The sequence below is a fragment of the Equus quagga genome, chromosome 2 (genome assembly GCF_021613505.1).
Source record: "Equus quagga isolate Etosha38 chromosome 2, UCLA_HA_Equagga_1.0, whole genome shotgun sequence".
Taxonomy (NCBI): Eukaryota; Metazoa; Chordata; class Mammalia; order Perissodactyla; family Equidae; genus Equus; species Equus quagga.
In genome coordinates this window covers 58,540,561-58,566,585 of record NC_060268.1, presented here as the reverse complement: position 1 = coordinate 58,566,585, position 26,025 = coordinate 58,540,561, and the positions used below count along the sequence as shown (strand labels likewise).

Sequence of the window (26,025 nt, the reverse complement as noted above, 5' to 3'; positions counted from 1 at the left end):
GGGCAGCCCCACCCCTGTCAGCAAGAAACCACAGCAAATCATAGTGGCCTGACTTTGCCCCTTACTTCCACCTACTCTGAGAGAAAAGGCCACAATCATACTGTCAGGACCCGGAGAGGAGGCCAGGACCTATATTTTATAGAAGAGGAAATGCAGGCTGAGAGGGGAAGTGACTTATCTACCATCCCACAGAAATGCAGGGCCTAGCCTGGAGGGAACGCAGACAGCCCAGCTGCCCCTGGGGAGTGGCCCCAGGAAATAGGGAGATGGGCAGTGACAGAGACACAAGCAGCCTGGTCCACTCAGGGCTCCTCAGCTGGCCAGGTTTGCCCCAGGAGTGAGGGCTTCATCTTTCCTCCCTGTCCATCCAGGCAAAGACACATCCCCTTCCCCTGGGCTGGGATGGGCAGAAGCTAAGACCCCCTCAGAGGACAAGAAGCAAAGTCCTCTAGACTCAGTAGACCACCCCTCTAACGTATTCATTCCACAGACACACATTAAGTGTTTGCTGTGTGCTTGGATGGCGGGGCTGCCGGGAGAACTGAATTTGCCAGTAAAGAGCAGGGGTCAGAGTGCCTGACCCCACCCCAGACCAAGAGGGTCCTGAGGAGTAAGAGGGAGGCTCCAGGGGCACTGCTGGTCCAGCTGTCCAGCTCTTCCAGGAAGTTAGCCCTCCCAGGGATGTAGGGAAGGTAGGGGCCAGCATCAGCCCCCACCTGGGCCTGACTCCAGGGCAGCAGAGACCGCAGGGGAAAGGGGACTCAAAGGGACTTACACAGGGGAGGAAAATGCACCTTCTTCAGTCCTCTGGCCATCAGGCACAGTCACAAGCTCAAGATTCCTTGAGACGGGGACTCTAAAATGCACCTCCCCAAATCCCACACACACAGTCGGCCCCTTCAGGATCCGACCTGGGCGGCATGGGAAGTCAGCGATAACCGGGTTCGAGCCCAGCAACCCAGGCCACTCTCAGCAAGCGATCAAACTGACCAGAGCCTCAGTCTCCCCGTCAGTCCAATGGGAACAATAACAACCACCATGCCCACAGCTGGTAAGAGAAACCAGACAACATGAAGGAGGACGGGTCTCTGAAGTACCGGACGCAGATCGTAACCCGCCTCTGCCTCATCTGCCTAGGTTCTGCCTGGGGGAGGGGGAGGAGGGTGGTGTCCGGAGACTGGCGAGAGAGGGGCTGGCTGCTGGAACAAGGGCCTGAGCCCGGGACCCCAACCCCCGTGACGGGCTCGAAGACTCCAGCCCAGGCCCCCCGCCTGGCCCAGCCCTCACCTCCTCCTCCATGGCGAGTCGGTTGAAGTCTGGCCGGTCGGCCGCTCACCCCCGGCGCCGCGCGCGCTCCGCCACCTCCATCCACGCCCGGCGGGGCGGCGGCTCTCTACGTTCTGTCCCGCGGGCCGCCGGGGCCCAAGAAACTTCGGGGGGGGCGGGGCCGGGGGCGGGGAGAGGCTTCCGGGGGCCGGGGGGCGGGGCCTGGGGCGGGGAGTAGCGGCGCCTGGAGGCCGGGGGCCCGGGCGGGAAACGGAGGGGCGGGGCCGGAGCTGAGGGAGGAGCCTGGGCGGGGCAGGGCGTGGGTCTGGGGACTGGATGGAGGAGCCCAAGCCGGAGGAAGAGGGAGGGACAGGGCGGAGAGAGATTTCCCCGACCGGCAGAAAGCGAGGGACTGGAGGGCATAAAGGGTGCTGGGGAATGGGCGGGGGGAGGGGGCTTCCGGCCGGAGGCGGAGGCGAGGGATGCGGGCGGGGCCGGAGTGCCGGGCCAGGGTGGGGCCCGAAGCGCTGGCTGCTTGTGCCTTTGAAGTCTCCTGACCCGGGTGGGCTCGGGTTGAGAGACTGAGCCAAGCCGCCCTGGACGGCCCAGAGATGGGGACACCAAGAGACTCCCGCGGCAGTGGCAACGACCTGGTCCTCTTCTCCCTGGAACCTCCTGGCCGGGCGGGGCCTCTAGCGCTACACCCTCCAGAGAGTAATACAACGGGAAGACCTGGGGCTGGGAGTCCGGACTCTGGGGTCTCTTTGGGGGAGGGAGTCTTCCCCTGGCTCTCAGGGGTCCCCAAATGCAGTGTTCTCCTGCCCTCGCTGGACAGTGCTCAGAGCTGTCTCCCTCTCTGGTCCCTGTATCTGAGGGCTACCTCCCATCCCCCATCCAGCGGTGATCTAGCAGCCTTGACAACCTTGCTGGGGAGTGAAGCGTAGGGACTAGCAGAAAATGGTGTTAGTTACACCTTGTGCCCTCCTTTTACACTTAGAGAAACAGAGGCCCAGAGAGAGAAAGTGACTGGCTACCTCGCAGCCCCAGCACCATCCCCCCTCCACCTCTTCCCCTTTAGCTCTCTGGGTCAACCCTGCCCCATACCTCAGCAGGAAGAATTAAGTGTGTGGGATCAATGGTGACCTCCTTTGACTCTGGCTGCCATAGCAGCAGCTGCATCAGTTGACCAAGCTCCCCTTTCACTGCCTTCTGCTGGCCCTCAGGCTCCCAAGCCACTTCAAGCCCTGCATAGAAAAGGGCAGCCTGGGATCCCAGGGCCAAGGGGGAGGAAGACCGGGGCACACTTTTTCCTCATGCCTGGGCCTGGATTCCTTTATCTAAAGGAAGGAAGAAGTTCAGCCTGGGGATCTGAGAAAGTCAGTGTATGTGGCAACCTCTTGCAGTCAACACGTGGTTTTAGTCCTTCAATCTGCAGAGCTGTGCAGCTGTTGCACCCTGTGCCTGAGGACTCAGAAGATTCTGTATCTGGAAACTCAGAATCCACCTGCAGGAGACCAGAGACCCTGGGGAATTCATGTTGTTGCACAGAAGCAGCTCTCGGTGGGGGTGTGGGTGAGGTTGTTTTGATATCTAGCCAGCTCTGTCACTTTGGGGAGTGAGCCATTGATAACCACCTTGGCTTCAGTTTCCCCATCCAGCCCACGCTGGCCCTCTGGTTGTTGTCTCCACACCACATGCATTCATTCAACACGAATATTTTATTTGCCTTGATTGTTTGTCAGGCCCTATACTGATGGCTGGAAGATAGTGGCAGGACCCCCTGTCCCTATCCTCTATCAGGGACCCTGTCCTCTATCAGGAGAGAAGGGCATGTAAACAGATGAGAAAACTATGTGTTAAATGTGAGGGTAAATGCACAGAGGAAGGGCACCAAAGCCAGGATAAAGGGGTAGGACAGGCATTCTTGGTAGAGGGGACAGTGTGAGCAGTGGGAGAGAGGCATGAAACAGTATAGTGTATGTGTATAGGGAGGCCAGGCTGGAGAAGCAGACAGAGCTCAGTGTAGAGAGGACCTTGAAGGCTGTGTTGAGGAGACTACATTTTAACCTCAGGGCAATGGGAAGTCATTGAAAGTTTTGGGCTGTGGAAGTGATGGACTCTGTTTTGCACGTGCACCTAACAGATGGAGTCTGATTGCATGAGGCATTCAATCTGCAAGGCTTATTGAGTGCCTCTTAAGTGGGGTGCTTTCCAATACTTCACCCTGGTATTTGTTCACTCAAAAGAATTTAGGGAGCCTCTGTTATCTGCTTACTGTCCTAAACTCTTCACATGTATCTCATGTGAAGTAGGTACCCACAAAAGTAGGTACCCACTTATGAAATAGATACACTTGTTATCCTCATTTTACAGATCAAGAATCTGATGCTTGGACCGGTTTAAGGTCACTTGACTGGTAAGTGGTGGTGCAAGGATTTAAACCTCGCCCAACTCCAGACTCCATGCTCTTTACTAAATGACCTGTTTTTGAACCATTGTGTGACCAGGCCAGACAGATCCAGGCCATGCTTGGAGAGCTGATGAACAGAGGGAGTACTGTTGTAAGTTCTCCAAGAGAAATAAACAGGGTAATAAAATTGTAACTGGGAAGCCCACTTTAGATCTGGTGTGTGTGGTGGGGAGAAACCTTTCTGCAGAGTGGATATTTCAGTGGAGACCTGAAAGATGAGAAAGAGACAGCCACAAAAAGAGGTAGGGTGGAAGGGGGAAAGTATTTCATGCAGAGGAAAGAGCAAGTGCAAAGACGTTGGCATAGGAAAGGGCTTTGGTGGTCAAGAAACACCAAGGAGGCCAGTGTGACAGAAACATAGTGAGTCAGGGAGAAAGTGGGAGACTTGAGGTCACAGTGGAAGGAAGGGAGGGAGTTGGCCTCAGGTTATGACAAGGACTGAGGATTTTATTCTAAGAGGAATAGCCTAGGGAGGCATTGAGGGCTTTTAACTGGAGCAGTAGCAAAGTCTGATTCATATCTTTGAAAAGACACCTGCTGCTGTTTGGAGGAAGGACCCTAGTGGGCCAGAGTGGAAGCCAGGAATCCAGTGAGATGAGGAGACCATGGCTGTAATCCAGGGGAGAGGTGATAGGCTGCTAGCTCTAAGGTGTGCAGTAGGGATGGAGGGAAGTAAATAGATTCAAAATATATTTTGGAAGCAGGAACAATAGGTTTCCATGGTGGATTGGATGTGGTAGGTGAAGAAGGATGGTGTAGGTTTTCTTTTTCTTTCTTTCTTTCTTTTTTTTTTTTGAAGAAGATTGGCCCTGAGCTAATATCTGCCACCAATCCTCCTCTTTTTGCTGAGGAAGACTGGCCCTAAGCTCATATCCATGCCCATCTTCCTCTACTTTATATGTGGGACGCCTGCCACAGTATGGCTTGACAAGCGGTGTGTAGGTCCACACCCGGGATCCGAACCAGCAAATCCCAGCCTACCGAAGCAGAACGTGAGAACTTAACCACTGTGCCACCAGGCTGGCTCCTGGTGTAGGTTTTTAACTTGAGCCAAAAATGATGATGCCATTTACTGAGATGATGAAGACAGGAGAAGAACAGATTTATATGGTATTGGAGAAGGAGATTAAAAGTTCTGTTTTGGAGAAAGTGAGTTTGACATGCCTGTTAGGCATCTGTTTGGAGATATCAGGAGGAAAACTGGAGACACAGTCTGCAGCTTAGGGGAGAAGGACAGGCTGGAGATGTAATTTTGGGAATCAGCATGTAGCTGATAATTAAACCATGGGATCAGAAAAGAAAAAAAAATGATAAAGCCCTCAGATAAAGTCTGGTTGAGGAAAAAGGGTTGGCTCAGCAAAGGAGATCTAAGAGGAGCAGCCAACATGCAGGAAGAAAGGAGGGGAGTGTGTTGCGGAAGTTCAGAGAAGAGAGGATTTGAAGGAGAGAGGATCACCTGTCCCAGAGGTTCAATAAAATGAGCACAGCTGCCCAGTGGTGAAGCAATGCGAGGTGAAGTCGTGCTCTGGAAGCTAGAAGACCATGAAACACCCTTTCAGTTCCTCTACAAGATTGTCCTTGGAAGCTTAGGGTTGTAAAGGCAGCGGGCAAAAGCTTGGAGAGAGAGGACTCTACACGGGAGGGGCTCTTTTAAGTATCAAATGAGAGGATCCCGAAAATGCATTTTATAAACTGCCCAGCCTTGTGCTGTCGTTCTTGTTGTTACTATGAGCAGGGTACTGGACTGAGACCACCAGTGAGAGAGAGCAGATAAGACGTATGGAGGGGCCAGCCTGGTGGCATAGTGGTTAAGTTCCCTCGCTTTGGTGGCCAGGTTCCCAGGTTTGGCTCCCAAGCACCGACCTACACACACCGCTCATCAAGCCATGCTGTGGCAGCAACCCACATACAAAATAGAGGAAGACCGGCAAGAGATGTTGGCTCAGGGCCAACATTCCTCACCCAAAACAAAACAAAAACCAAAACGACGTATGGAAAGAGTTCTGGAGGAGGAAATTTCCTGGTGAAGAAAACTCGTTCCTCCAGGGAGCTTGCGTCAAAACCAGGCTGCGGTTTACGCGAGGAGATCACAGAGCGGAGTTCCGCTTTATACCGAAGTGGCCCCGGCAGCAGCAGCAGCGAGCAGAGCATCCGGCGGATGCGAAGACTTCCCAAAGCTGACTGCGAGGAAGTCCGGCCGGAGACGTGGGAAGTCCCTCTGGCTCCGCCTCTCTCTTCCACCATCCAATCAGGATCCAACTGGCGGCAGGCAGCGCTGGGGCGGGGAGGAGGGCGGAGCCTGAGGACCGTTAACTCACCCGAGCCCGTATCTAGTTATTCATCAGATTCGTTTCTCTGCAAGGACTCTGTGTCGTTCTTACAAAAACCTGGGTGGGCATACAACCACTTTGGAAAAAGCTCGGGCAGTTTCATATATAACTAAATATACACCTCCTCCAAGACCCAGCAATTTCTCACCTAGGTATTTATTCAAAAGAAGTTAAAGCATAAATCTACAGAAAGCCCAGATATCCATCAACAGGAAAATGGATAAACTGTAGTATATCCATACAAGGGACTACTACTCAGCAATAAAAAGGAACCAGCCTGACACACACAGCAACGTGGATGAATCTCAACATCATTATGCTGAGTGAAAGAAGCCAGTTCACACAAGAATATGGTATAATTCCATTTATAAGAAGTTCTAGAATAAGCTAAAATAATCCACGGTGAAAACAAAATCAGAAGAGGTGTTGCCTGAGGATTGAAGTTGGGGATTGACTGGAAAGGGGCATTAGAGAACTTTCTAGGTCATGTTAATGTTCCTAGAACTTTGTGCAATGAAGGAAATGTCCTATATCTGTGCTGTCCAATAGGGTAGCCACTAGCTACATGTGGCTATTGAACTCTTGAAGTGTAGCCAGTGCGACTGAAAAACTGAATTTTTATTTTCATTTAATTTTAATTACATTTAAATTAGCCACATGTGGCTAGTGACTACGCTATTGGACAGTATAGTTCTATATCCTCATAAGGGTTTGGGCTACATAGGCATATGCATTTGTCAAAACTCCTCTAATGATGTCTAAGATTTGTGCATTTCACTGCATGTAAAGTTTACGTTAAAAAGGTAAGCCTAAACTCTAGCTAATACTATGCATGTTGAAATGTTTAGAAGTGAAATGTACTGTTGTCTGCAACTTTGAAATGCATAACAAAAACATGGATTGATGAATAGAGGGATGGATAGATGGTTAGACATGATAAAACAAATACAGCAAAATATTAATTGTAGAATCTTGGTGGTAGGTATATGGGTGTTCATTGTAAAACTCTTTCAACCTTTCTGTATATGTTGGAATATTTTCAGAATAAAATGTTGAGGATACCAAGGACTCAGAGGAGAGAGGAATGGGGAGTTATTGTCTAATGGGGACAAAGTTTCTGTTTGGGGTGATGAAAATTTTCTGGAAATACATAGTGGTGATGGTTATACAACAGTTCAATGTACTTAAAAATCGTCAAAATGGTAAATTTTATGTTATGTATATTTCACAATTTTAAAAAGTTTGAAAGCCAAAAGAAAAAAAATGTTGAGGGAAAATCTATGTGGAAGTCTCTGTGCCTTCTCTAGAGGCGGTCTGGGGTACTGCACAGAGAGAAGGGGGCGGGTGGTGCAGGCTGTGTGAGTGTGCTGGGTCCACTTTGAGCAGAGGGTAGTGGGAAGAGAGAATACAGGCTTTGGAAACAGACAGACCTGGGTTCCTAATCCCAGCCTTTTCATTTTCTAATTGTATGACTGTATTTGTTTCTCATTGCTATTGCTGCTGTAACAAATTACTACAAATTTAGCGGCTTAAAACAATGCGAATTTATTATCTAGCAGCTCTGGAGGTCTGAAATGTCTCTTACCAGGTTAAAATCAAGAACTGCATTCCTTCTGGAGACTCTGGGGAGACAACACACTTCCTTGCCTTTTCCAGCTTCTAGAAGTCTCCTGTATTCTTTGGCTTCCATCTTCAAAGCCAGCAGCAACATCTTCAAATTTGCCTCTCTCTCTTACACACATGTGCACACACACACAGACACACCCCTCTCCACCTCCTTCATCACATCTCCATCTCTGACTGCTGCCTCCCTCTTTCCCTTATAAGAACCCTCGTGATTCCATTGGGCCCACCGAGACAACCCAGGATAATCTTCCCATCTCAAGATCCTAATTTATCACTTTTGCAAAATTCTGGGGATTAGGTCGTAGACATCTTAGGGAGGTCATTTTTCTGCCTACCACAGTGACTTTGAAAGTTTTCCTTAATGTAATGACCTATGCCACTGGTACTCATATGTCCAGACAACAGAGAAGAGGAAAAATGTTTCTCATGATTTTTTCTAACAGTTTTATTGACATATAATTTACATACCATACAATTTACCCATTTAAACCAAACCATTCAATGGTTTTTAGTATACTCACAGAGGTGTGCTATCATCACATTTTTATCTATCATTTTTACATATGAGGAAACAAAGGCTTGAGATATTAAGGAAACTTGTTGAAGGTAACATCTGACTGACAGGCCTGGGGCATTGCAGTGGCCATCAGGAGCTGAGATTCCAGTCCGAGCTTGGACTCCCTTCATGAAGACCAGTCACCTGGGAACAATGTGGTGTAGGAGCGAAACACGCAGGCTCTTAGGCCGGGTTCGACTTGGGTTCAAGGCTTTGTTGTGCTATCTACAAGCTGTGTGACTTTTGGTAAAACCTCTTGGAGCCTTGGTTTCCTCATTGGCAAAAAGGGCAATTCAGTAAATGAAGGGGCTGGACTCACCTGTAGGATCCCTTTTAGCTAAGTAATTCCAAGCTTCAACGAGGGAAAAAAAGATAACTAAAAAATAAACTCCCCAAGCATCCAGTGCAAAACGAGAGAGAATTCCCTGAAGACAGGAGCTCCCACCCTTTGTTTGTACTCTCTAAGAACCTGGCACGGGTCTGAGTCCCTCACTGATGGGACTCAGCGCGGTCAGAAAGACAGAATCGTAAAATGACCCTTCCGAAGGCAGAGAAGGGTGGAAAGAGTTGGGGGGCGGGGGCCGCGGAAACCGCAGGCCTTAGGGTGGTCTGCTCAGCAGTGGGCGATGATCCTGAGTGGAAACAGGGGTGGGAGGGATTAGCGGCAGCTCTTCAAGGCCAAGTTGAGCAGCCCTGTGAAGGCGAGACGGGAGAGGGAGCGTGTTGGAGGAATGGCTATGAAAATAAATCTTCAGAGCTGCGTTAGGCGACCCGAATCCGCTCGCAGCCCAGCCTCGGCTCCCCCGGGTCCCCCGGCTCCCCGCAGCCCCCTGCACCACGCCCACTCCTCCTCGCGACTTGGTACGCTCGGCCTCTACGGGAAGCCTCCTTCCTCCGGCGTGCGATTGGTACAGCCCAAGCTCGGGGAGTTGGAACTCAACGAAAGACACGCCCGTTGTCACGCCCCTATCTCTGATTGGCTGGAGAATTTAAAGATCCGGCCGGTGATAGGATGATTCTCTACTGCTAGGATTTGAAAGTTCCCAGTGCCCGAAACTCGCTAGCCAGGCGGCTCCATTCAGTTTGTTCGTCGGAGTGCCGGCGCAAGTGAGTTGCCGGAGAGCCTGCTTCTTCAAGGGGTCCCTGCCGGGAGGTTGCAGACGAGTAGGTCAGACGGAGGGAGCGCGGATTCCTGGGCCCCAGGGTCCCCCCGCGATTTCCCTAGCCAAATATTCTCTACCTTTTCCCCACCTTGGAGATGGGAAGCTCCAGGGCTTCGGAATCACACTAGCCCTGACTACTGCCAGCCGTTGTGGCCTCTCCCAGCCTGTTTCCACTTCTGTACACGGGGAATAATGAGACCTGCCTGGCTGCATATAAACCAGTGAACCTACCTGGAAGACAGAAGGCGCTTATTACATACGTCTCCCGCTCATCTCCCCACGTGAGATTCCTCTACTTCCTGGGGAGAGGACTCTGAGGATTCCCGTGCCCACACTGGATCTCTAGGAAGCAGGCTTCTTTTCCGTGCGGGGGCGCCCTTCTTCCGCAGCCCTTGCACTACAGCCGAGGGCCCCCAATCCGGGGTGCATTTAACGCTACTCTGGAAATTATCGGGTAGGACAGTAATTTCTAAGTGAATTTCCGGTTGGTCCCAGGGCCCTTTTACCGTCTCTTTGTGTTACCTCTTCGTGTTACCAATGACAGCCTCCGTGACCCTATAAGGCCTTGAGAGGGCTCCCCCTCACAGCCTCTATACCACCTATTATGTCCTCTGAGTCCCCGTGACCCCTGTGCTCCGGTCCTTTTGCAGACCTGCAGAGGCGGTGGCGATGCCGTTGGGGACGCAGGCAGAGGCAGCGGAGCGCGAGGACGCGGAGCTGCGGTGCCGCGTGGCTGTGGAGGAGCTGAGCCCAGGCGGGCAGCCGCGAAGGCGCCAGGCCCTACGCACCGCGGAGCTGAGCCTGGGTCGTAACGAGCGCCGCGAGCTGATGCTGCGGCTGCAGGCGCCAGGGCCCGCGGGGCGGCCGCGCTGCTTCCCCCTGCGCGCCGCGCGCCTCTTCACGCGCTTCGCAGCGGCCGGGCGCAGCACTCTGCGGCTCGCGGCCGAGGGTGCTCCCCGGGCGGGCGCGGTGCAGCTGCTGCTCTCCGACTGCCCCCCGGACCGCCTGCGCCGCTTCCTGCGCACGCTGCGCCTCAAGCTGGCAGCGGCCCCAGGTCCCCCTCCGGCCTCCGCACGCACGCAGCTGCTTGGCCCGCGGCCCCGCGACTTTGTCACTATCAGCCCGCTGCAGCCCGAGGAGCTTCGGCGCGCGGCGGCCACCCGGGTCTCGGACACAATGCCAGTGAAGCGGCCCGCGGAGCCCCGGCCGGAGGTTGAGCCCAGCACCGTGAGGACCGGAAAGGGGGGACGACTTGGGGAATGGATGTGCCACCTAGATGGAAGACTGAGGAAGGCCAAGTTTGGGGGGGCTGCTGGTTATCTCAGAGGAGAGGCCCGTCCAACTTCTGAGTACGACAGGGATGTGGGAATTGTGCATATGTTTTTCATAGTGCAATCCCTGAGGCTGGGTAAGCAAGAATAGGAAAAGGAGACCCAGGCCACATTAAAAGAGAAAGTAGAGGGGCCTGCCGGGTGGCTGAGCGGTTAAGATCGCACGCTCTGCTTCGGTGGTAGGGGTTCGCTGGTTTGGATCCGGGTCTGGACATATGCACCTCTTACCAAGCCATGCTGTGGTAGGTGTCCCACATATAAAGTAGAGGAAGATGGGCACGGATGTTAGCTCAGGGCCAATCTTGCTCAGCAAAAAGAGGATTGGTGGCAGATGTGAGCTCAGGGCTAATCTTCCTCAAAAAAAAAAAAGGAGAGAGAGAGAAAGCAGAGAAGGAGACTTCAGAAGGAAAAGCAGGAATGTACTCTCCCTGGAGGAGAGGAGCTTTTGGAGAGAAGGAAGTGGTCAGCAGTGTCGGGGCAGCCAACAGGTCCAATCAGATGGCGAGACAAAGTCAGGTGGGTTTGACAGTGTTTGGAACTGTGGCAGATGGATTGCAGACCACAGGGGTTTGAGACTAAGCTGGTGAGAAGATGGAGATGGAGCAAGAAGGGGCCCTGGCTAGGTGGGGTTTTGCTGGGTGTTTTGAGGTGAAAGAGACAGGTTTGTGAGAAGAAGAGGAGTGAGAAGGAAGGATGGGTGAGAAGAGAGTCAGGGAACCAGGGGAGAGAGCTGAGGGAGAATCCAGACCCACACACTGGGGTCTTCAGGGCACTAGAGGTCAGTGGAGCCCCAGATTTGGTCCCTCACTCATGGAGAGTCCTGGACCCTGATAGTTATTGGCAAGATCTCCAAGTGAACCAAAGGTGACCAAGGGCTCCAAGGGGTGAAGCCCAGCAGAGACACACAGGGCTACCAGGCCTAGTGTTGCACCCAGGCCAAGAAGGGAGGGGCAATGCCTCGGGGGTGTGAGGAGGCCCTGAGACAGCCCTATCCCCCCAGGAAGTCCCAAGGTGGCCCCTGCCTGTGAAGAGGCTGAGTTTGCCCCCCGCCAAACCGCAGCTTTCTGAGGAACAGGCTGCTGTGTTGAGGGTTGTCCTGAAAGGACAGAGCATTTTCTTCACTGGGAGTGCAGGTAGTGGGGGACAGAGTGAGGGCAGGGAGAATGTGGTGGGGTGGGTGGAGGAGAGGTGACCCTAACTTTGCCTTCTGCCCAGGGACAGGGAAGTCTTATCTGCTGAAGCGTATCCTGGGCTCACTGCCTCCTATAGGCACTGTGGCCACTGCCAGCACTGGGGTGGCAGCCTGCCACATCGGGGGTACTACCCTCCATGCCTTTGCAGGTAAGTGAGAGCCCCTGGGGCTTGAGCTGGGAGCAAGCCAGGCCTGTGGGAAGGGGGAAGGGGAGGTCAATGTTGAGACAGGGCTGGGGCCTTAGCCCAAGGCTGAGTAGTGTCATTCACAGGCATTGGCTCGGGCCAGGCTCCCCTGGCCCAGTGTGTGGCCCTGGCCCAGCGGCCAGGTGTGCGGCAAGGTTGGCTGAACTGCCAGCGGCTGGTCATTGACGAGATCTCCATGGTGGAGGCAGATCTGTTTGACAAGCTTGAGGCCGTGGCCAGGTCAGTATGTGCAGGGTGGGCAGTGAGGGCTGGGTTCTGGTAGTCTTCCATGTGGACCCTGCCCATGCCAGCACCCCATACTCCTCTCCAGAGCTGTCCGACAGCAGAACAAGCCATTTGGAGGGATCCAGCTCATCATTTGTGGGGACTTCCTGCAGCTGCCACCTGTAACCAAGGGCTCCCAGCCCCCACAGTTCTGCTTCCAGGTACCACTCACTCTCTGGCCCCACCCCCCATAGGAGTCTGCTCTCCCCCCTGACACCCCCACCCCTCCCTCATCAGGCCAAGAGCTGGAGGAGGTGTGTCCCAGTGACCCTGGAGCTGACCGAGGTGTGGAGGCAGGCAGATCAGACCTTCGTCTCTCTGCTGCAGGCCGTGCGGCTGGGCAGGTAGGCCCTGGTGAACAGAGAAGGGCTCACAGGAGAGCATCCAAGCATGGGTTGGAGAGGAGCACAGGGACCCAGAGAAAGGGAAGAAATGCTTCAGGCCCCATAGGAGATGTTGACTCTGTGAGTGCTGGGACCGAGCCTCCCCCAGGGTTGTGTCCCTATCACCCAGCATAGGGCCTGGCACAGAGGAATTCTTAGGGAAGTATGGGCAGATGGACACACAAGAGGAATTCAGAGATGTTAACACTCCCATTTCACAGATGCAGAAACTGGGGTTCAAAGAGGTGAAGTCTTGGCGAGTAAGTGGCCAACCTGGGATTTGAACCCAGAGCTGAATCTAAAACCCAAGTTCCTTCCACGCTTAGAGCATGTAGGGCCACTTGGTAGGGGCAGGGAAGTTGCAGACATGATCCCACCCCAGCTAGGACAAAAGGTTGAAATGCTACAGCTACTCTAACTTAGGAGTGGACAGGAGGCCAGGAGGGCGGAAGATATGGCCCAGAGCTTGGCCTTGAAAACCGGTCAGACTGGGCTAGGACAGTGGAGGGGGTGGTGATGAGGGGCTTTGTATGCCTGGGGACAGGAGGCAGGGAAGAAGGTGCACAGCACTCAGCAGCATGCGTGGGGGACAAGAGGAAGCCTGAGTGGCAGAGCAGGGAGAGGTGGTTCAAGCTGTTCCCCCATCGCCCACTTGAGTTGCTGCTGCCCCCAGGCTTCCCCGTGTGGAGGAGGGCTTGAGATGGGGCAAAACAGAAACACAGGCTAGATTTTTTTTCCCCCAAGGCAGTAGGCAAGGGGCTAGAAGATTGTACCTTGGAAGTTGATCTGATTATAGGCAACCAGTATTACAGGGTGTCAACATCAGTGCCTGTCTAGGTCCTTAAACCTCTGTGCTCACTCATTGCACCCAACTTCCTCAGGAGCAATGGTGGGGGGGAGCGGGGGGTACCTGGCTCCTGCCTGGGGGCAGACACAGGGAAGGGTGCTCCCCCATGATCATAGCCAAGCACCACCTGCAAGCTCATTCTCCATATCAGGGTCCAAGTGGAGAAGGGACAAGTTGACCAGCCTGGGGACCAGCAAACCTTGCCCCGGTGACCCCTTCCAGTCCCCAGGCCTGACTTATGGCCTGCTGCTTGGGCCATACTGCCCACGTGTCCTGCCTTCCCTGGTGTTCAGGTAGGTTCTGCCCTGACAGCCCAGCCTCCACAGGTGCTCAGATGAGGTGACCCGCCAGCTCCGGGCTACTGCCACCCACAAGGTGGGGCGAGATGGGATTGTGGCCACGAGGCTCTGCACCCACCAGGATGATGTGGCCCTTACCAATGAGAGGCGGCTGCAGGAGCTACCAGGTGAGCAGGGAGCTGGGACTGGCCAAGACCAGCTGGGAGGGGCCATCAGACAGGTGTGGCCCCCAAGGCAGCCTGGGCCCTTGGTGTCATTTGGATTTCTAGGCCGCCAACCTCTGTGGCCATGAAGGCCATTACATTTGCAGATGTAATTGTGACTTTGAGTGATGTGACCTTGAGTGGGTCAAGGTCACTCAGCCAGTAAATGCTGGAAGTGACACTTGAACCCAGGCCTCCGATTTCAAAGCCCCAACTAGGCCTGAGCTGTCCTCACTACCTCCCACCAGGCCCTGGTCTAATATGTGTTTTTGGAAACTGAGGCACAAGTCAGTGACGTGTAATCTGTTTATTCAACTCTTTTCCCAGGTGAAGTACACAGCTTTGAGGCCATGGACAGTGACCCTGAGCAAGCCCGGACCCTGGATGCCCAGTGTCCCGTTAGCCAGCTCCTTCAGCTAAAGCTGGGGGCCCAGGTGAGTGGGAAGCAGGGTCTAGACCCTGGGAGCTTGGGCCTCCCCCATCCTTGCCCCTCTGCCCAGGCTGCTCCACAGCCAGAGGGCCCAGCTGTGACCCAGCAACTCTCTCCCTCCTGTTCCACCACCTCCCTGTCTTCAGCTTTCCACTGCCCTCCACTTCCTGCAGCTGCAGCTCCAGGCAGCATTGCTCTGGACAAGTCCCTTCCCCTTGCTGAAGCTCCATTTCCTCATCTTGAAAACAGGGAGTGAAATACCTACCCGACGCGGTCGTCTTCTGTACTGTACCCCATACTGTCAGAGTCCTCCTTCCTGCCACAGTGTTGGGGGTGGGCCAAATGGGAGCCTTTCCTCAGGTCCCAAAGGGCATCCAAGGGGAAATTTAGACACAATGTGGTTGGAAGAGGGGTGGCAGGATCTGGGTGCTCTCCCTCAAGATTGTGGCTCACACATACCCCATAGCAGATGTGGTAAATTTCAAAACGCTGTGAGATCTATTACCTTATTGCTCCTTACCCCATCCTTCTGAGGCAAACTGAGCAAATGTTATTCCCCTTTGACACAAGGGGAAACTGAGACCTCAGGAAATAAAGCAGCTTGCCAAAGGGGTCATAGTCAGCTGGAGGCCGAGCCAAGGATTAGGACTCACTGCCCCTCCGTGACAGTCCCCAGGCCCTGGGAACCGCTGCATCAACCACTGGAGCTGAGGCCAGGCATCGGATGGAACCAGCTACTCTCTCTGCCTCCAGTTCTCTTTCTCTTACAGGTGATGCTGGTGAAGAACTTAGCAGTGTCCCGGGGCCTGGTGAATGGCGCCCGAGGGGTGGTAGTCGGGTTCGAAGCTGAGGGCAGAGGTAGGCGATGGGGAAGCAGTCCTGCTGCTTGGGTTTGCAGCAGGGCCCAGGGGTGAGTGTGAGGACGAGAAGGCTAGGATGCAAAGGGGAGGGATCCTCACCTCTGAACCCTGAAGCAGGCTGAGGGGTCGGACTTCTCCATGCCTCCCTCAGGGCTGCCCCAGGTGCGGTTTCTGTGTGGAGTCACCGAGGTCATCCGGGCTGACCGCTGGACAGTGCAGGCCACAGGGGGCCGGCTTCTCAGCCGGCAGCAACTACCCCTCCAGCTGGCTTGGGCAATATCCATCCACAAGAGCCAGGTGAGCAGCCAGTGCAGGGGATGTGGGCAGGGCAGAGCAGAGCAGGGACAGGATAGGCCTGAGGCATGTTGAAGGGGGGTCTTAAAGGCTTTTTGGGGGTTCAGCTTGCCCCGGATGGAAAGTACCAGACCACTTGTAGAATAAACCTTTCTTTAGTGCATTTCCCATCCCACCTCCTCTCTCTTTCCTGGACATGTGTACTTCCCCCGTCATCTCCTGCCCTGCCATTTTCTGAGCCACTACTAGATATGTTAAATTTAACCCTTACTACAACTGTAAGAGGTATAGCTGTAATAATCATTCTTGTTTTACAGAAGAGGATACCAAGGCTGAGAGGTTAAGTAACTTGTCCAAGGTCACACAGCTAGTGAGGGGCAGAGCCAGGATTCATTTCTATGCTTGTCTGACCCAGGCCTGAGCTCTTTCCTTTCACCTCTACCCCTCTATTCTTATCCTGGATGTGTCTCCTGGACCCCATCCTACTCAGACATCCATCTGCTGTCAGCCTGTCCTTCTGCCTCAAGAATCTCTGGACTAGGCGAGGAGATCCAGGGGCAGTAGCTGGGCTGGGGAAGGTGGGGTCAGGTTCTTGGGCACAAAGGATTTCAGGCTGAGCTGGCTCCAGCTCTGTTCCTCCACCCCCCAGGGCATGTCCCTGGACTGTGTGGAGATCTCTCTGGCCCGTGTGTTTGCCAGTGGCCAGGCCTACGTAGCCCTTTCCCGGGCCCGCAGCCTGCAGGGCCTGCGTGTGCTGGACTTTGACCCCATGGCGGTTCGCTGTGATCCCCGTGTGCTGAGCTTCTATGCCAACCTGTGGCGAGGCGGGGGCCTCAGCCTGGTAAGAGGGAGTCACCCAATGGTGGGCCATGTGGCCATGGGCAGCCTGAGAGCTAGGATGGAGGGAAGGCCAAGGGACGCTTGAGTGGGGGTGACAGAGCCTTTTCCGGCTCTGTTGGGGGCAGGGGCAAGAGGAAGGAGATGCTGGCTCCCAGGCTGTAGCCCTGGAGGACAGCACAAGCCCACGATTGGGCTTCTCTGTCTCTGATCCAGGACTCCCCAAATGATGATGAGGCAGCCTCAGACCAGGAGAACGTGGACCCGAACCTTTGAGCCACAAAAAGAAGACAAAGGATGGTCTCACCATGCTCCTGCACCCTAAGGCCAGGGTCTCAGGGGATAACAGGGGGAGGGTGGTCAGTGTCCCTTCCTCCCTTCATTAGGGGCTCCAAGCCTCCTGGCAGGGTTCAAGGGAGAGTGCTTCCCACCCATTTGCCAGCTGTGTCTCAGTTTCTCCCCTTGCCCTGGCTGAGCTGCTTCTAGGGGCAGGAGTAACCCTTTCTGTGCCGGTTGGGAATGGTCCTGTAGGGATACCTGGTGTAAGAGGACAGAGCTCTCTGCGAGGGCTGGCCCCAGGGCCACATGGTCACGAATGCTGCTCCTTTTGGGCTGCAGAGGGGAGGGGCAGCAAGGACAGGTGCTCCAGGAGCAGGAGCAGGCTGTAGGGGTCCTGGGGGGCCTCAGGCTGAGTACAGGCCCCAAACAGGGAAGGGAACCTGGGGGCATCTTCCCAGCCAGGCCCAGCCTAGCACAAGCCAGGACAAACTCCCTCCGGACCTACTGTGAGAACACATGCTGTGAACTGTGTGCCCGAACCTTAAGCTGCTTTTTGGGAGAAGAAATTATATTTGGGGGTATTGAAATGATATTCTCAGATCGTATTTATTTAAGACAAATAAACTTGAGATTTGCGTAAGGACTGTGAGTCTTCGGCTCTCTTTAAGAAGGCACCCCTGCCTGGGCCCAGGGAATCCATTCCAGGGAGGCTGTGCTTGCCTCCCCGCTGCACACAGAGGTGTTTACGTGTCGATGGCTGAGCCCCCAGCACCTTTATGTGAGACGTTGTTAGTATCATTGGTGATTTGGAAAGTTGAGGTTGGTGACTCATGATGAAATAACAAGGTGAACCACCGTCACCCAATAGTCAGACAAGGACACACGAGAGAATTCACGTGGTGGGGAACAGGCCTGTCACAACATCTGAAGAAGGCTAGGGTCTTCTGGAGGCCTCACTTTGGGCCTTGCTGGGGCTGCAGCTGATGGGAGGGGATCACCAACAAACTAGCTACAGTTGATCAGAAGTCCTGGTGGAAATTGCGCAGGGGTCCTCATAGGCTGGCGGAAACTGTTAGGGTTCCCTGCTTCTGAGTGAAAAGGCATCAATTCTGGCTGGTAAACTTGGGTTATGGTGGAAGCATGCATTGGGAGCTACAGAGAGCAATCTACTGAAGTGTGAAATCCCCGATGGTGGGAGCAGTCAAGAATAATAAAGCCATGCTGTTTGCCGGAGGACACAGAATTTGGGTGCTTGAAGGAGTTTATCCTTGTCTTCCCAAAGCCGACAGGGGCCCCAGTGTACAGATTGGGTGCTCAGCAGGTGTCTGGTTAAGTGGGGGAGACCACTGACACATGGGCGCAGTGCTGTGGTGGTTTGAGGGGCTACGAGGCCTCAGACCTTCCCTGTGGGCTTCATGGAGAAGGCAGGGCTACAGCCTGTGGAGAATTTGAGTGACGGTCAAAGTTCAGGAGATAGACCTGGTTTTCTGTCCTGATTTTGCCACTCGCCAGCTGTGTGACTTTAGGCATGTTACACCACCTCTCTGAGAGGATTTCCTCACCTATAAAGTGTAGGTGGTAACTTCCTTTCCCATGGGGTTATTGGGAGAAAGGCCAGCCACATGGCAGGAGCTCATTTATGACTACAATGATTATCACTGTGCTGTCTGTAGGGCAGTCCTGTCTGGTTCCTATGTTGGCTCCTTTGGCAGACAAGATGTAGAGGCTTAGAGGGGTGCCAGCCTGGCCCCTGGACACCGGAGGACCGCTGCCTGTTTGACACCACACTTCCTGACCTTGAGGAGTTGATTGTTTTCCTGTGGCATGAACTCTTTTCTCTGTCCCAAACAGAAGACTTTCTTAGGAGCAGAAACAGAGCCCACTAGGGTGACCCCCCCCCCCCCAACAAGTGGGCAGCCATGGGGGCCTTTCAATGTGGAGCCATTCGAGGGTCTGGTTGTTCCCAATCTGCCATAGCACACAGCCCTCCTCCCGGGTCCAGCTGTGAGCACACAGGGGCCGGGCTCTCAGGGGAATTACAGTCTGGTTGCACCTTGCGTTCTTCACTCCTTCCACTTAACACAGTGTGGGGACCATCTAGTTCAGCGCAGATAGGCTTGTCTTGTGTTTTTTTGGCAACTCTGCACCATCTGGGGGTTCTTGGGTGGAAACAGGAGAAACTGTCTCAGGATAACTAAACAGGAGAGGAAGGTAACAGAAGGCTAACTTGCAGAATTCATATGAAGCCCAGAAACCCAGGCTTGGAAGCGACTGGCACCAGGGAGCCTAGAGCTACTGGCAGGAGTGGAGCTGGGAGCAGCTGGCCAGGAGGACCTCTGTGGCCACCCCTGGGCACCAAAGAGCACAGCCAGCAGGCCACTCTTCTGCCTCTTCACGTCACTCAGGCCAGATGTAAAGGCAGGTATGAGGCTGGATGGGCTTGGTCTCCCGCGCAGGCCCTGCAGCCACTGGCAAGAGGCTGGGTGTGCCATCAAGGTGCAAGAGGGACCAGGGCTTCTGCCAAGAGATGACTCTCCCATCATCTCCCAGAGCCAGGCTGTTAAGGACGTCTGAGAGTCCCTCCAGGGACTCTCCTCTCTGACACCACCCTCAACACACACTGCTGAGGCCTCCCACCACCCCAGACCTTTCCCCTCACCCAGGGACTGATTTCAACTCTCCATGGTCTCACAGGGACTTGCCCTGTGACATCTTTAAGATGTCTTCCTCACGAGACTGCCTGGACACTAGAACGTCCTGTCCGGTGTAATCCCTTCTCATTGAGAAGATGCTCTCCAGAAGGGCCCTGGCGGAAGGCAAACATGTTCGCTATGAGGGGGAGCTTCAGACATTCCTGCCTCTCAGGCCAGATCATGACAGTGGATTGTTTTGTGAGGGAGATGGGCAAGAAACCTCACAGTTCTTTATTTTCTCAACATCTAATTTAATCTAACTTAGAACTTGTACTCCTGAGGGTGTAGGGAAACCCCATCTCAGTCCGAATTGGGGGCACCCCTCCAGGGTGATAGAGGCAGGGAATGAGGCTTGCGGGAGCAGGCCTCTTATCTCCAGGGCCTCACAGCAGCTGCTGACACCCACAGGCCTTAACTCTGCCCAGGAGTGGAGGTGGGGGAGCAGCTTCCCCAGAACTGTAGCCTCTCCAGGGCCTCACACCACGCCCTCTGGAACCTGCCACCTCCCTGTGATGCTCCCAGGGGACCCTCTGATCACTTGTGCCTCCCCAGTCTTGGGGACCCTCTTCTCTCTGCCTCTCCTTCCCCCCAGCATAGTCCCTAGTCCCCTCAAGGAATTGGACTTCAGGAGCAAAAGCTAGAAGAGTGTGTCCTCAGGCAGCTTCTAGATTCAAGGCCAAGGGGCACAAAGGCCTGGCGACCCCATTTAGAACACGAGGGGTTGGGGCCAGCCCGGTGGCACAGCGGTTAAATGTGCACGTTCCGCTTTGGCAGCCTGGGGTTCTCAGGTTCAGATCTCCGGTGTGGACATGGCACTGCTTAGCAAGCCATGCTGTGGTAAGCATCCAACATATAAAGTAGAGGAAGATGGGCGTGGATGTTAGCTCAGGGCCAGTCTTCCTCAGCAAAAAGAGGAGGATTGGCAGCAGTTAGCTCAGGGCTAATCTTCCTTAAAAAAAAAAAAAAAAAGCATGGGGTCAGGGATGGATGGTTAATGGTTAAGCACCACAGGCAGAACAAAGGAGAAATTATCCCCAGTAAAGATCCTATCATACTGGGATACAGGAGACTTCCGGCCCATCCTGTGTGTTCATCCAGTTATTCATTCCACAAACATTTATCAAATGCCTCTGATAGGCCAGGCGCTGGGCTGCACACTGGAGACCCCACAGTAAAACAGAGCGATATGCCCCTGCCTCCTGCTCCAGACACTTATAGTGAAGGGAGGGAGACCGATTATAAACAAGCAAGCAACTAACAAGACCTCAAACTGTGACAAGAGCTAAATACTCAGTAAGAGAGTACCTGTGGGGGCGGGCTGGGGCCGAAGCTTGCTCAGAGGATGGTGGGAGAAAGGGGCTCTGAGGTGGATGCCTTGCCCCTCTCCTGACTTTGCTACATGTTTCTATCCTGAAATACCCAGACTCACCTCAGACATCATCTCCTGTTTCCTAGGATCTCGCCCTGCCCTGTTCTAGGCAGAACGGTCAGTTCCTGCCTCCAAGCGCATACATTGTACTGTCCTTGGCTGTGGGTCTCTCTCCTGCACAACAAAGCTTCTCAGAACAGGATTGAGTCTCCTGCCTCTTGCGGCCCCAGCGCCCAGCCCAGCACATGGAACAGGGCAGGCAGATAGCAAGGAAGGAATAAAGGAATGAAAGAATGCAAAGCCTGCAGTTAGGGGACCATATGGGCCTGCCACCTGCCTAAGCTGCTGCTGGAGGGTGTGGGGGCCTTGACTTCTGCTTCCTCCCTAGTTGCCCAGTCGCAGGGATTTCCCCCTGTCCCCTCCACTCTCCAGAAGGAAGGCTGGAGATGAGTTTGTCAGGAGGACAGGCTGGAGAAGGCATTTAGGAAAAGGGAACTGTGTACCTAGAACAAAGGCACAGAGGTGAAAGATGGAGCTCGATGGTGCACTTTAAAGCAAGAGGAGATGGGAGTTGGGGGAGGCAGGCCTATCCTGGAGGGGGCTCAGCCTGGGGTGAGAGCCCCTCTGGGGGCAAGAGGCTCCTGTAAGTCCCACTTCCCACTGGCCCCCATTTGTCTCCCTCGCCTCAATGTTCCCTCCTCAGTGCTGGCTGTGATCTGCCTCAGAGGGTAATGAGCAATTTACAAACATGTCTCCCCAAGAAGGAGGTGGATCTCTTGGTATCAAGAGACCTGGCTTAGATGTCTTTGTGTCCCCATAGCACTCAGCATGATGACTTTAGAAAGGTGACACTTCATAAAATGTTTGAGAAATGAAAGAACACCAGGACTGTGCCCGGTCCCGAGAGTGGTCTGTTTACTCGATGCTGCAGAGGAGCTAGCTGAGGCCTGGAGAGCTAGGTACTGGCTGAACTGGAACTAGAACCCCATGCCCTTCCCTTGGTCTCCCAGGAGCTGTTCAAAGGGAGTAAGATGTGGGCAGGGGACCTCAAGGAGCTGAGATGGCAGACGGGTGGAGTGCCCACCTTCACCCTGCTCTCGGTGGGGCGGCCAGGAGAGGGCTTAGCTGGGCATCACCTCATCCTGCCTGAGGTTCTGGCATATTTTGCCCACCCACACAGGACCAATAGTCATGCTCAGACCCTCCAACCCTAGCCAGGCCCTCCTGCTTCCCAAGCACCACACACCATGGACCACTAGGTGGCGCCAAGTGGTCATTCAGTCCCTTCCCAGAGGTCTGGGAGGTCCTTTGTCTCCCAGTCTCTGTGCCTAGGTGAGGCACATGCACACCTCAGGAGCAGGGTGCCAAGTAAGCGTAGGGAGGTTCCTTTATTGAGAAGCTTGCACTGAGTGTCTGTTGAGTGCCTCATGGTTTGTGTTCATTAGCTCTCCTGTTTGTTTTTCACAATAACCCTGAGAGGACTGTGGGACATTATCCTCACCTATGGGGAAAGAATACTAATCTCTTGAGAGGTTAGGTGACTTGGTCAAGGCCACACTGCAAGCTGGGTCTGGAACCCAAGTCCCAGCTATAGTATCCTGGGGTTTTTGCAAAGTAAGCAGAGGGCTGGTACTGGCTCCACCACTTCCCCTGTGACCTTGGACATGGCCTAAATCCTCAGGCCTAGTTTCATCATTAGCAAAAAGGGGCTAAGAGCCCATCAGCGGAGTTAGGTCAAGTGAAGAGCACGAGGTAAAGGTAAACCCTCTTTGCGAGGTCCTATAGGCCTTTATTACTCTTACCTGAAGGGGGCCCCCCTGCACCCCCACCCTTCCTTTTCCCCCTCCCCACCTCTTAAGTGGCCCAGGGAATAACAAAGAGGATTAACAAGAGCCAGAGTAAATGAATGCGCTTTCACAGTCCTCCTGCCTGGAGGACCCAGCTGTGCCCACCCACTAAGGGGAAGGGGAGAAGGAAGTCTTGTCCCCTCTCCTTCCCCCAGCGGACAGGAGTGCCCGTCCTGGTCACTGAGTGCGTTTGTCCTAGCTGCCCCTCTTCTTTCCTCCATCCACCTTCTTCTCAGTCTTCCACAACTCGATGAGGGGGATTTTTAGACCTAGTTTACAGAGGAGACCGGGGCTCACAGAAGGTGGGTGGCTCAAGGTTGCACTGTTGTAAAAGGCAGAGCCAGGAGGGGCGCCCAGGCGTCTGAGGCCTCACCTCAGCGCTGAGGGCCTTCACAAAAAGGAGCAAGCATGGAGTGCCTCCTTGCCCCTAGCTTTGTCCCAGAAACCCCACACTCAAGTCTCTATTTCTGTATGATTCCAAGAGCTTCACCTGCTGAGACATAAATGGCTGGGAGGGGCCAAGATGGAAGGGGAGGTGCTTGGAAGGAGACCCTCAATAGGGAAGTGAACCCTAGGTGCCAGACAAGCCCTGCAGGGACGGGGTGACGGCTAGCCCACCTCCCGCCCCTCGCCACTCGGACTCTTATCCCCTTGGCTCCAGCTCCCTCCTTCAGCTTCGCAGCTGCCTAGCAGATGCCGGCCCAAGGGGTGCCCCCTCACTTACCCCCCCGCCAGCCGGTGTTGGGTTCAGTAAGCAGAGCCCAGCTTACTTGGGAAGGTACAGAGTGAGGAGGGCATCCAGTTACAGGCTGGGGCTGGGAGGGCGGGCAGGGGCAACCCGGGGGCAGGAGCCAAAGGCCAGGGAACTGATGGTGGGGGCAGGTGTCGTGGGAGCCCCACCCCCACCGCAGGGGGCCCTATCTTCTGGGCTCCTTGCCTCCCTGAACTCCTCCACGCTCCTGGGGGATGTAGCAGAAAGACCATGGCATCCAGCCTCAGACGCCACGGGTAGCTAGCACGTGTCAGTTCCTGACCTGGGTCTCAGTTTCCTCATCCTCAGAATGGAGGTGGGGTGGGAATTTGCCCTATTTGACCCATCCACCAGCAGCCTGGGACTGTGCTTGGTAAACTGTGAAGGGCTGTGCATACCCCTGGGGAAGCTGTTCTCTCTTCCAGCTCCTCTCCTTTCTCTCCACCACCAGGGTGGCCTCCTCCCCCATCCCTCACCCTGGGCCCTGGCACAGCACTCCATGCCTATTTAAGGCAAATCTCCTGATCTCCTTTTAAATAACATTCGCTTCTTGTTGTGGAGAAGACAAGCAGGGCCTGAGCTTAGGGAAAGGGGAGGGGAGCCCCAAATAGCCCATCAGAGAGTGGGGGAGGGGAGATGAGGGGGTGAAGTGGTATGGGAAGGTCCTTTTGCCCTCCCAGCCCCAGCCTCCCATTTGGTCCCCTCACTGCACAGGCTCTGGAGTTGCTCAAACCCCTTTAGAGGGCCCGGGGCACTCCCAGAATGCTTCATGCAACCCCTTGCAGGTGGCCGGGGTGGGAGAAGGAGGAATAATGCCAGTCCCCGGGCCTGGGAGTATACACCTGGGTGAAGAAGTGGCACAACCAGGTGACCAGAAAGGGGAGAGGGAGGGTCTGGGGTAAGATCGACATCTGATCTCACAGTCTGCCCACTGTGAAGCATGACACACAACTGCTATTTGGTTCTAAAATCTGAGGCTCAGAGAGGCCAAGAGACCTGCCCAGGGCCACACAGCTAGTGAGTGGAAGGGTCTGACATCTAAGGCTGGTCTGGCTCCAAATTTAATGTTTTCTCTCCCTCCATGCCAAGTCTCCTTGTGCCTGGGGCCGTATGTGACACCTGACAGTGACTCTTATCATGACCAGGCGTCATTCAAACCCCCCTGCACTCACCCTTCTTCTGCCTGCATAGCTCTCAGGCAGGGGGCCCTGACTCCTTCCCTTCTGCCTCCCTTCTCTTTTCTCCAGGCTCGCCACACCCCATCTTCCCCTTCTCCTGGGTTCTTGGCCCAGGCCCCTTCCCCTCTGGCCTGGCCCCCAGAACTACTCACCTTGACTCTGGGCTTATGCACTCAGAAACTTATAGCTGGCGGGAAGGTGGCATGCCCCACACCCCTCCAAAGGAGCCAGGCTGGGGCACATTCCCACCGCAGGACCCCTGCGGGCCCTTCCCAGCAGCTCAGTTCTCTACCCTTGAGGCCAGAGGTCCTCCCTCTCCTGCTTCCCTCTCTCCCCTCTTCCCAGTCTTTCTCCCAGATGGCCGCCTCCCCAGCCTCCCATCTCAGCGTGGCTAATCCCATTGTGGTCCTCACATGACTGAGATGCCCTCTCTAGGGTTCACAAGGAGAGGGTCAGGGATCCTTTACAGATCATGTTGCCTCCTCGGGACCAGGCACTCACTCCTCAGGCATGTGAGACCCAGCAGGCCGGCCCCACCCCCGTGTCAGTGTCAGGCTGGACTGGGGGTTGGGGGGCCAGAGTAAGGAAGAGTAGCCTTGTCTTCCTCTGGGCACTTACAGCAGAAAGGGGCCATAGCGGTCAGTTTGTCCGATGGCCTCATGAGCAAACTGGAGCCCAGTGGATGGGAGGGGATGCCCCAGGGTCCCACAGTGAGAAAGAAGCGAAGCTGGATCTTACTGGGACCCCTGATAACCTCAGGTGGGGGCTTGATCCCTGGGGGAGGGGGGTCTACAGTAGGAGGAAACTCTGCCCCATGTTTAGTGGGAATGTCCTTGAGCTCCTCAGCATCCTTCTAACTTGGCTCTACTATTAACCTTTCATGTGACCTTGGGCCAGCCCTTTTCCCTTTTTGGCCTCAGTTTCCTTATGTGAAACAGGTGAGTTGGGTGGATGATCTTTGAGATGCTTCTCGCTTAGACCTCCTGCGCCTCCCATCAGCCCAGCCGTGTCCCACCCAGGCCTCTGTCTCCAGGCTCTTTCCCTGGCCCAGGCCTGCCTCATAGCCCTTGGAGATGGCTCCAGCAGCCTCTGCACCATCTCTGGCCTCCACTCGCTTCCTTCTCCACCCCACACATTGCCCAGGTGACCTCTCGTGGCTTAGGAGCCCCCCACGGCCTCCCTTGGAATGATCCTCCTCATCATCAGCAGATCCCGCCTGCAGTCGTGGACCGTGGGCTCAGTTTCCTCACCTGCCAAGTGGCATTAATAACCCCTCACAGGGAGGGCTGTGGTGAGGACACACAGTGGGGCACAGGCGAGGAGACTGGGAAAGGCTGGACGGCCTGACTGG

The 26,025-nt window shown here is 54.7% G+C and overlaps 2 protein-coding genes across 3 annotated transcripts in view; one reads left to right on the top strand and one right to left on the bottom strand.

Moving 5' to 3' along the window:
• PLEKHO2 (pleckstrin homology domain containing O2) overlaps nucleotides 1–1,415 on the bottom strand; it is a 21,999-nt gene extending 20,584 nt beyond the window's left edge. For both annotated transcript variants that reach the window (XM_046654851.1, XM_046654850.1), the window contains exon 1: nucleotides 1,288–1,415. In XM_046654851.1, coding sequence (XP_046510807.1) covers nucleotides 1,288–1,299 — 12 coding nt within the window. In that variant the 5' untranslated portion in view covers nucleotides 1,300–1,415. The remainder of the gene's footprint in view (nucleotides 1–1,287) is intronic.
• A 7,961-nt stretch (nucleotides 1,416–9,376) lies between these two features.
• Nucleotides 9,377–17,431, top strand: PIF1 (PIF1 5'-to-3' DNA helicase). Its single transcript, XM_046654110.1, has 13 exons — nucleotides 9,377–9,692; nucleotides 10,062–10,638; nucleotides 11,743–11,875; nucleotides 11,958–12,083; nucleotides 12,206–12,359; nucleotides 12,451–12,565; nucleotides 12,642–12,748; nucleotides 13,961–14,100; nucleotides 14,464–14,570; nucleotides 15,337–15,424; nucleotides 15,578–15,723; nucleotides 16,370–16,561; nucleotides 16,774–17,431. Exons 2-13 carry the CDS (start codon nucleotides 10,081–10,083, stop codon nucleotides 16,831–16,833), a joined length of 1,926 nt encoding a protein of 641 aa, XP_046510066.1. The 5' UTR covers nucleotides 9,377–9,692; nucleotides 10,062–10,080; the 3' UTR covers nucleotides 16,834–17,431.
• Nucleotides 17,432–26,025: the final 8,594 nt, after the last annotated feature.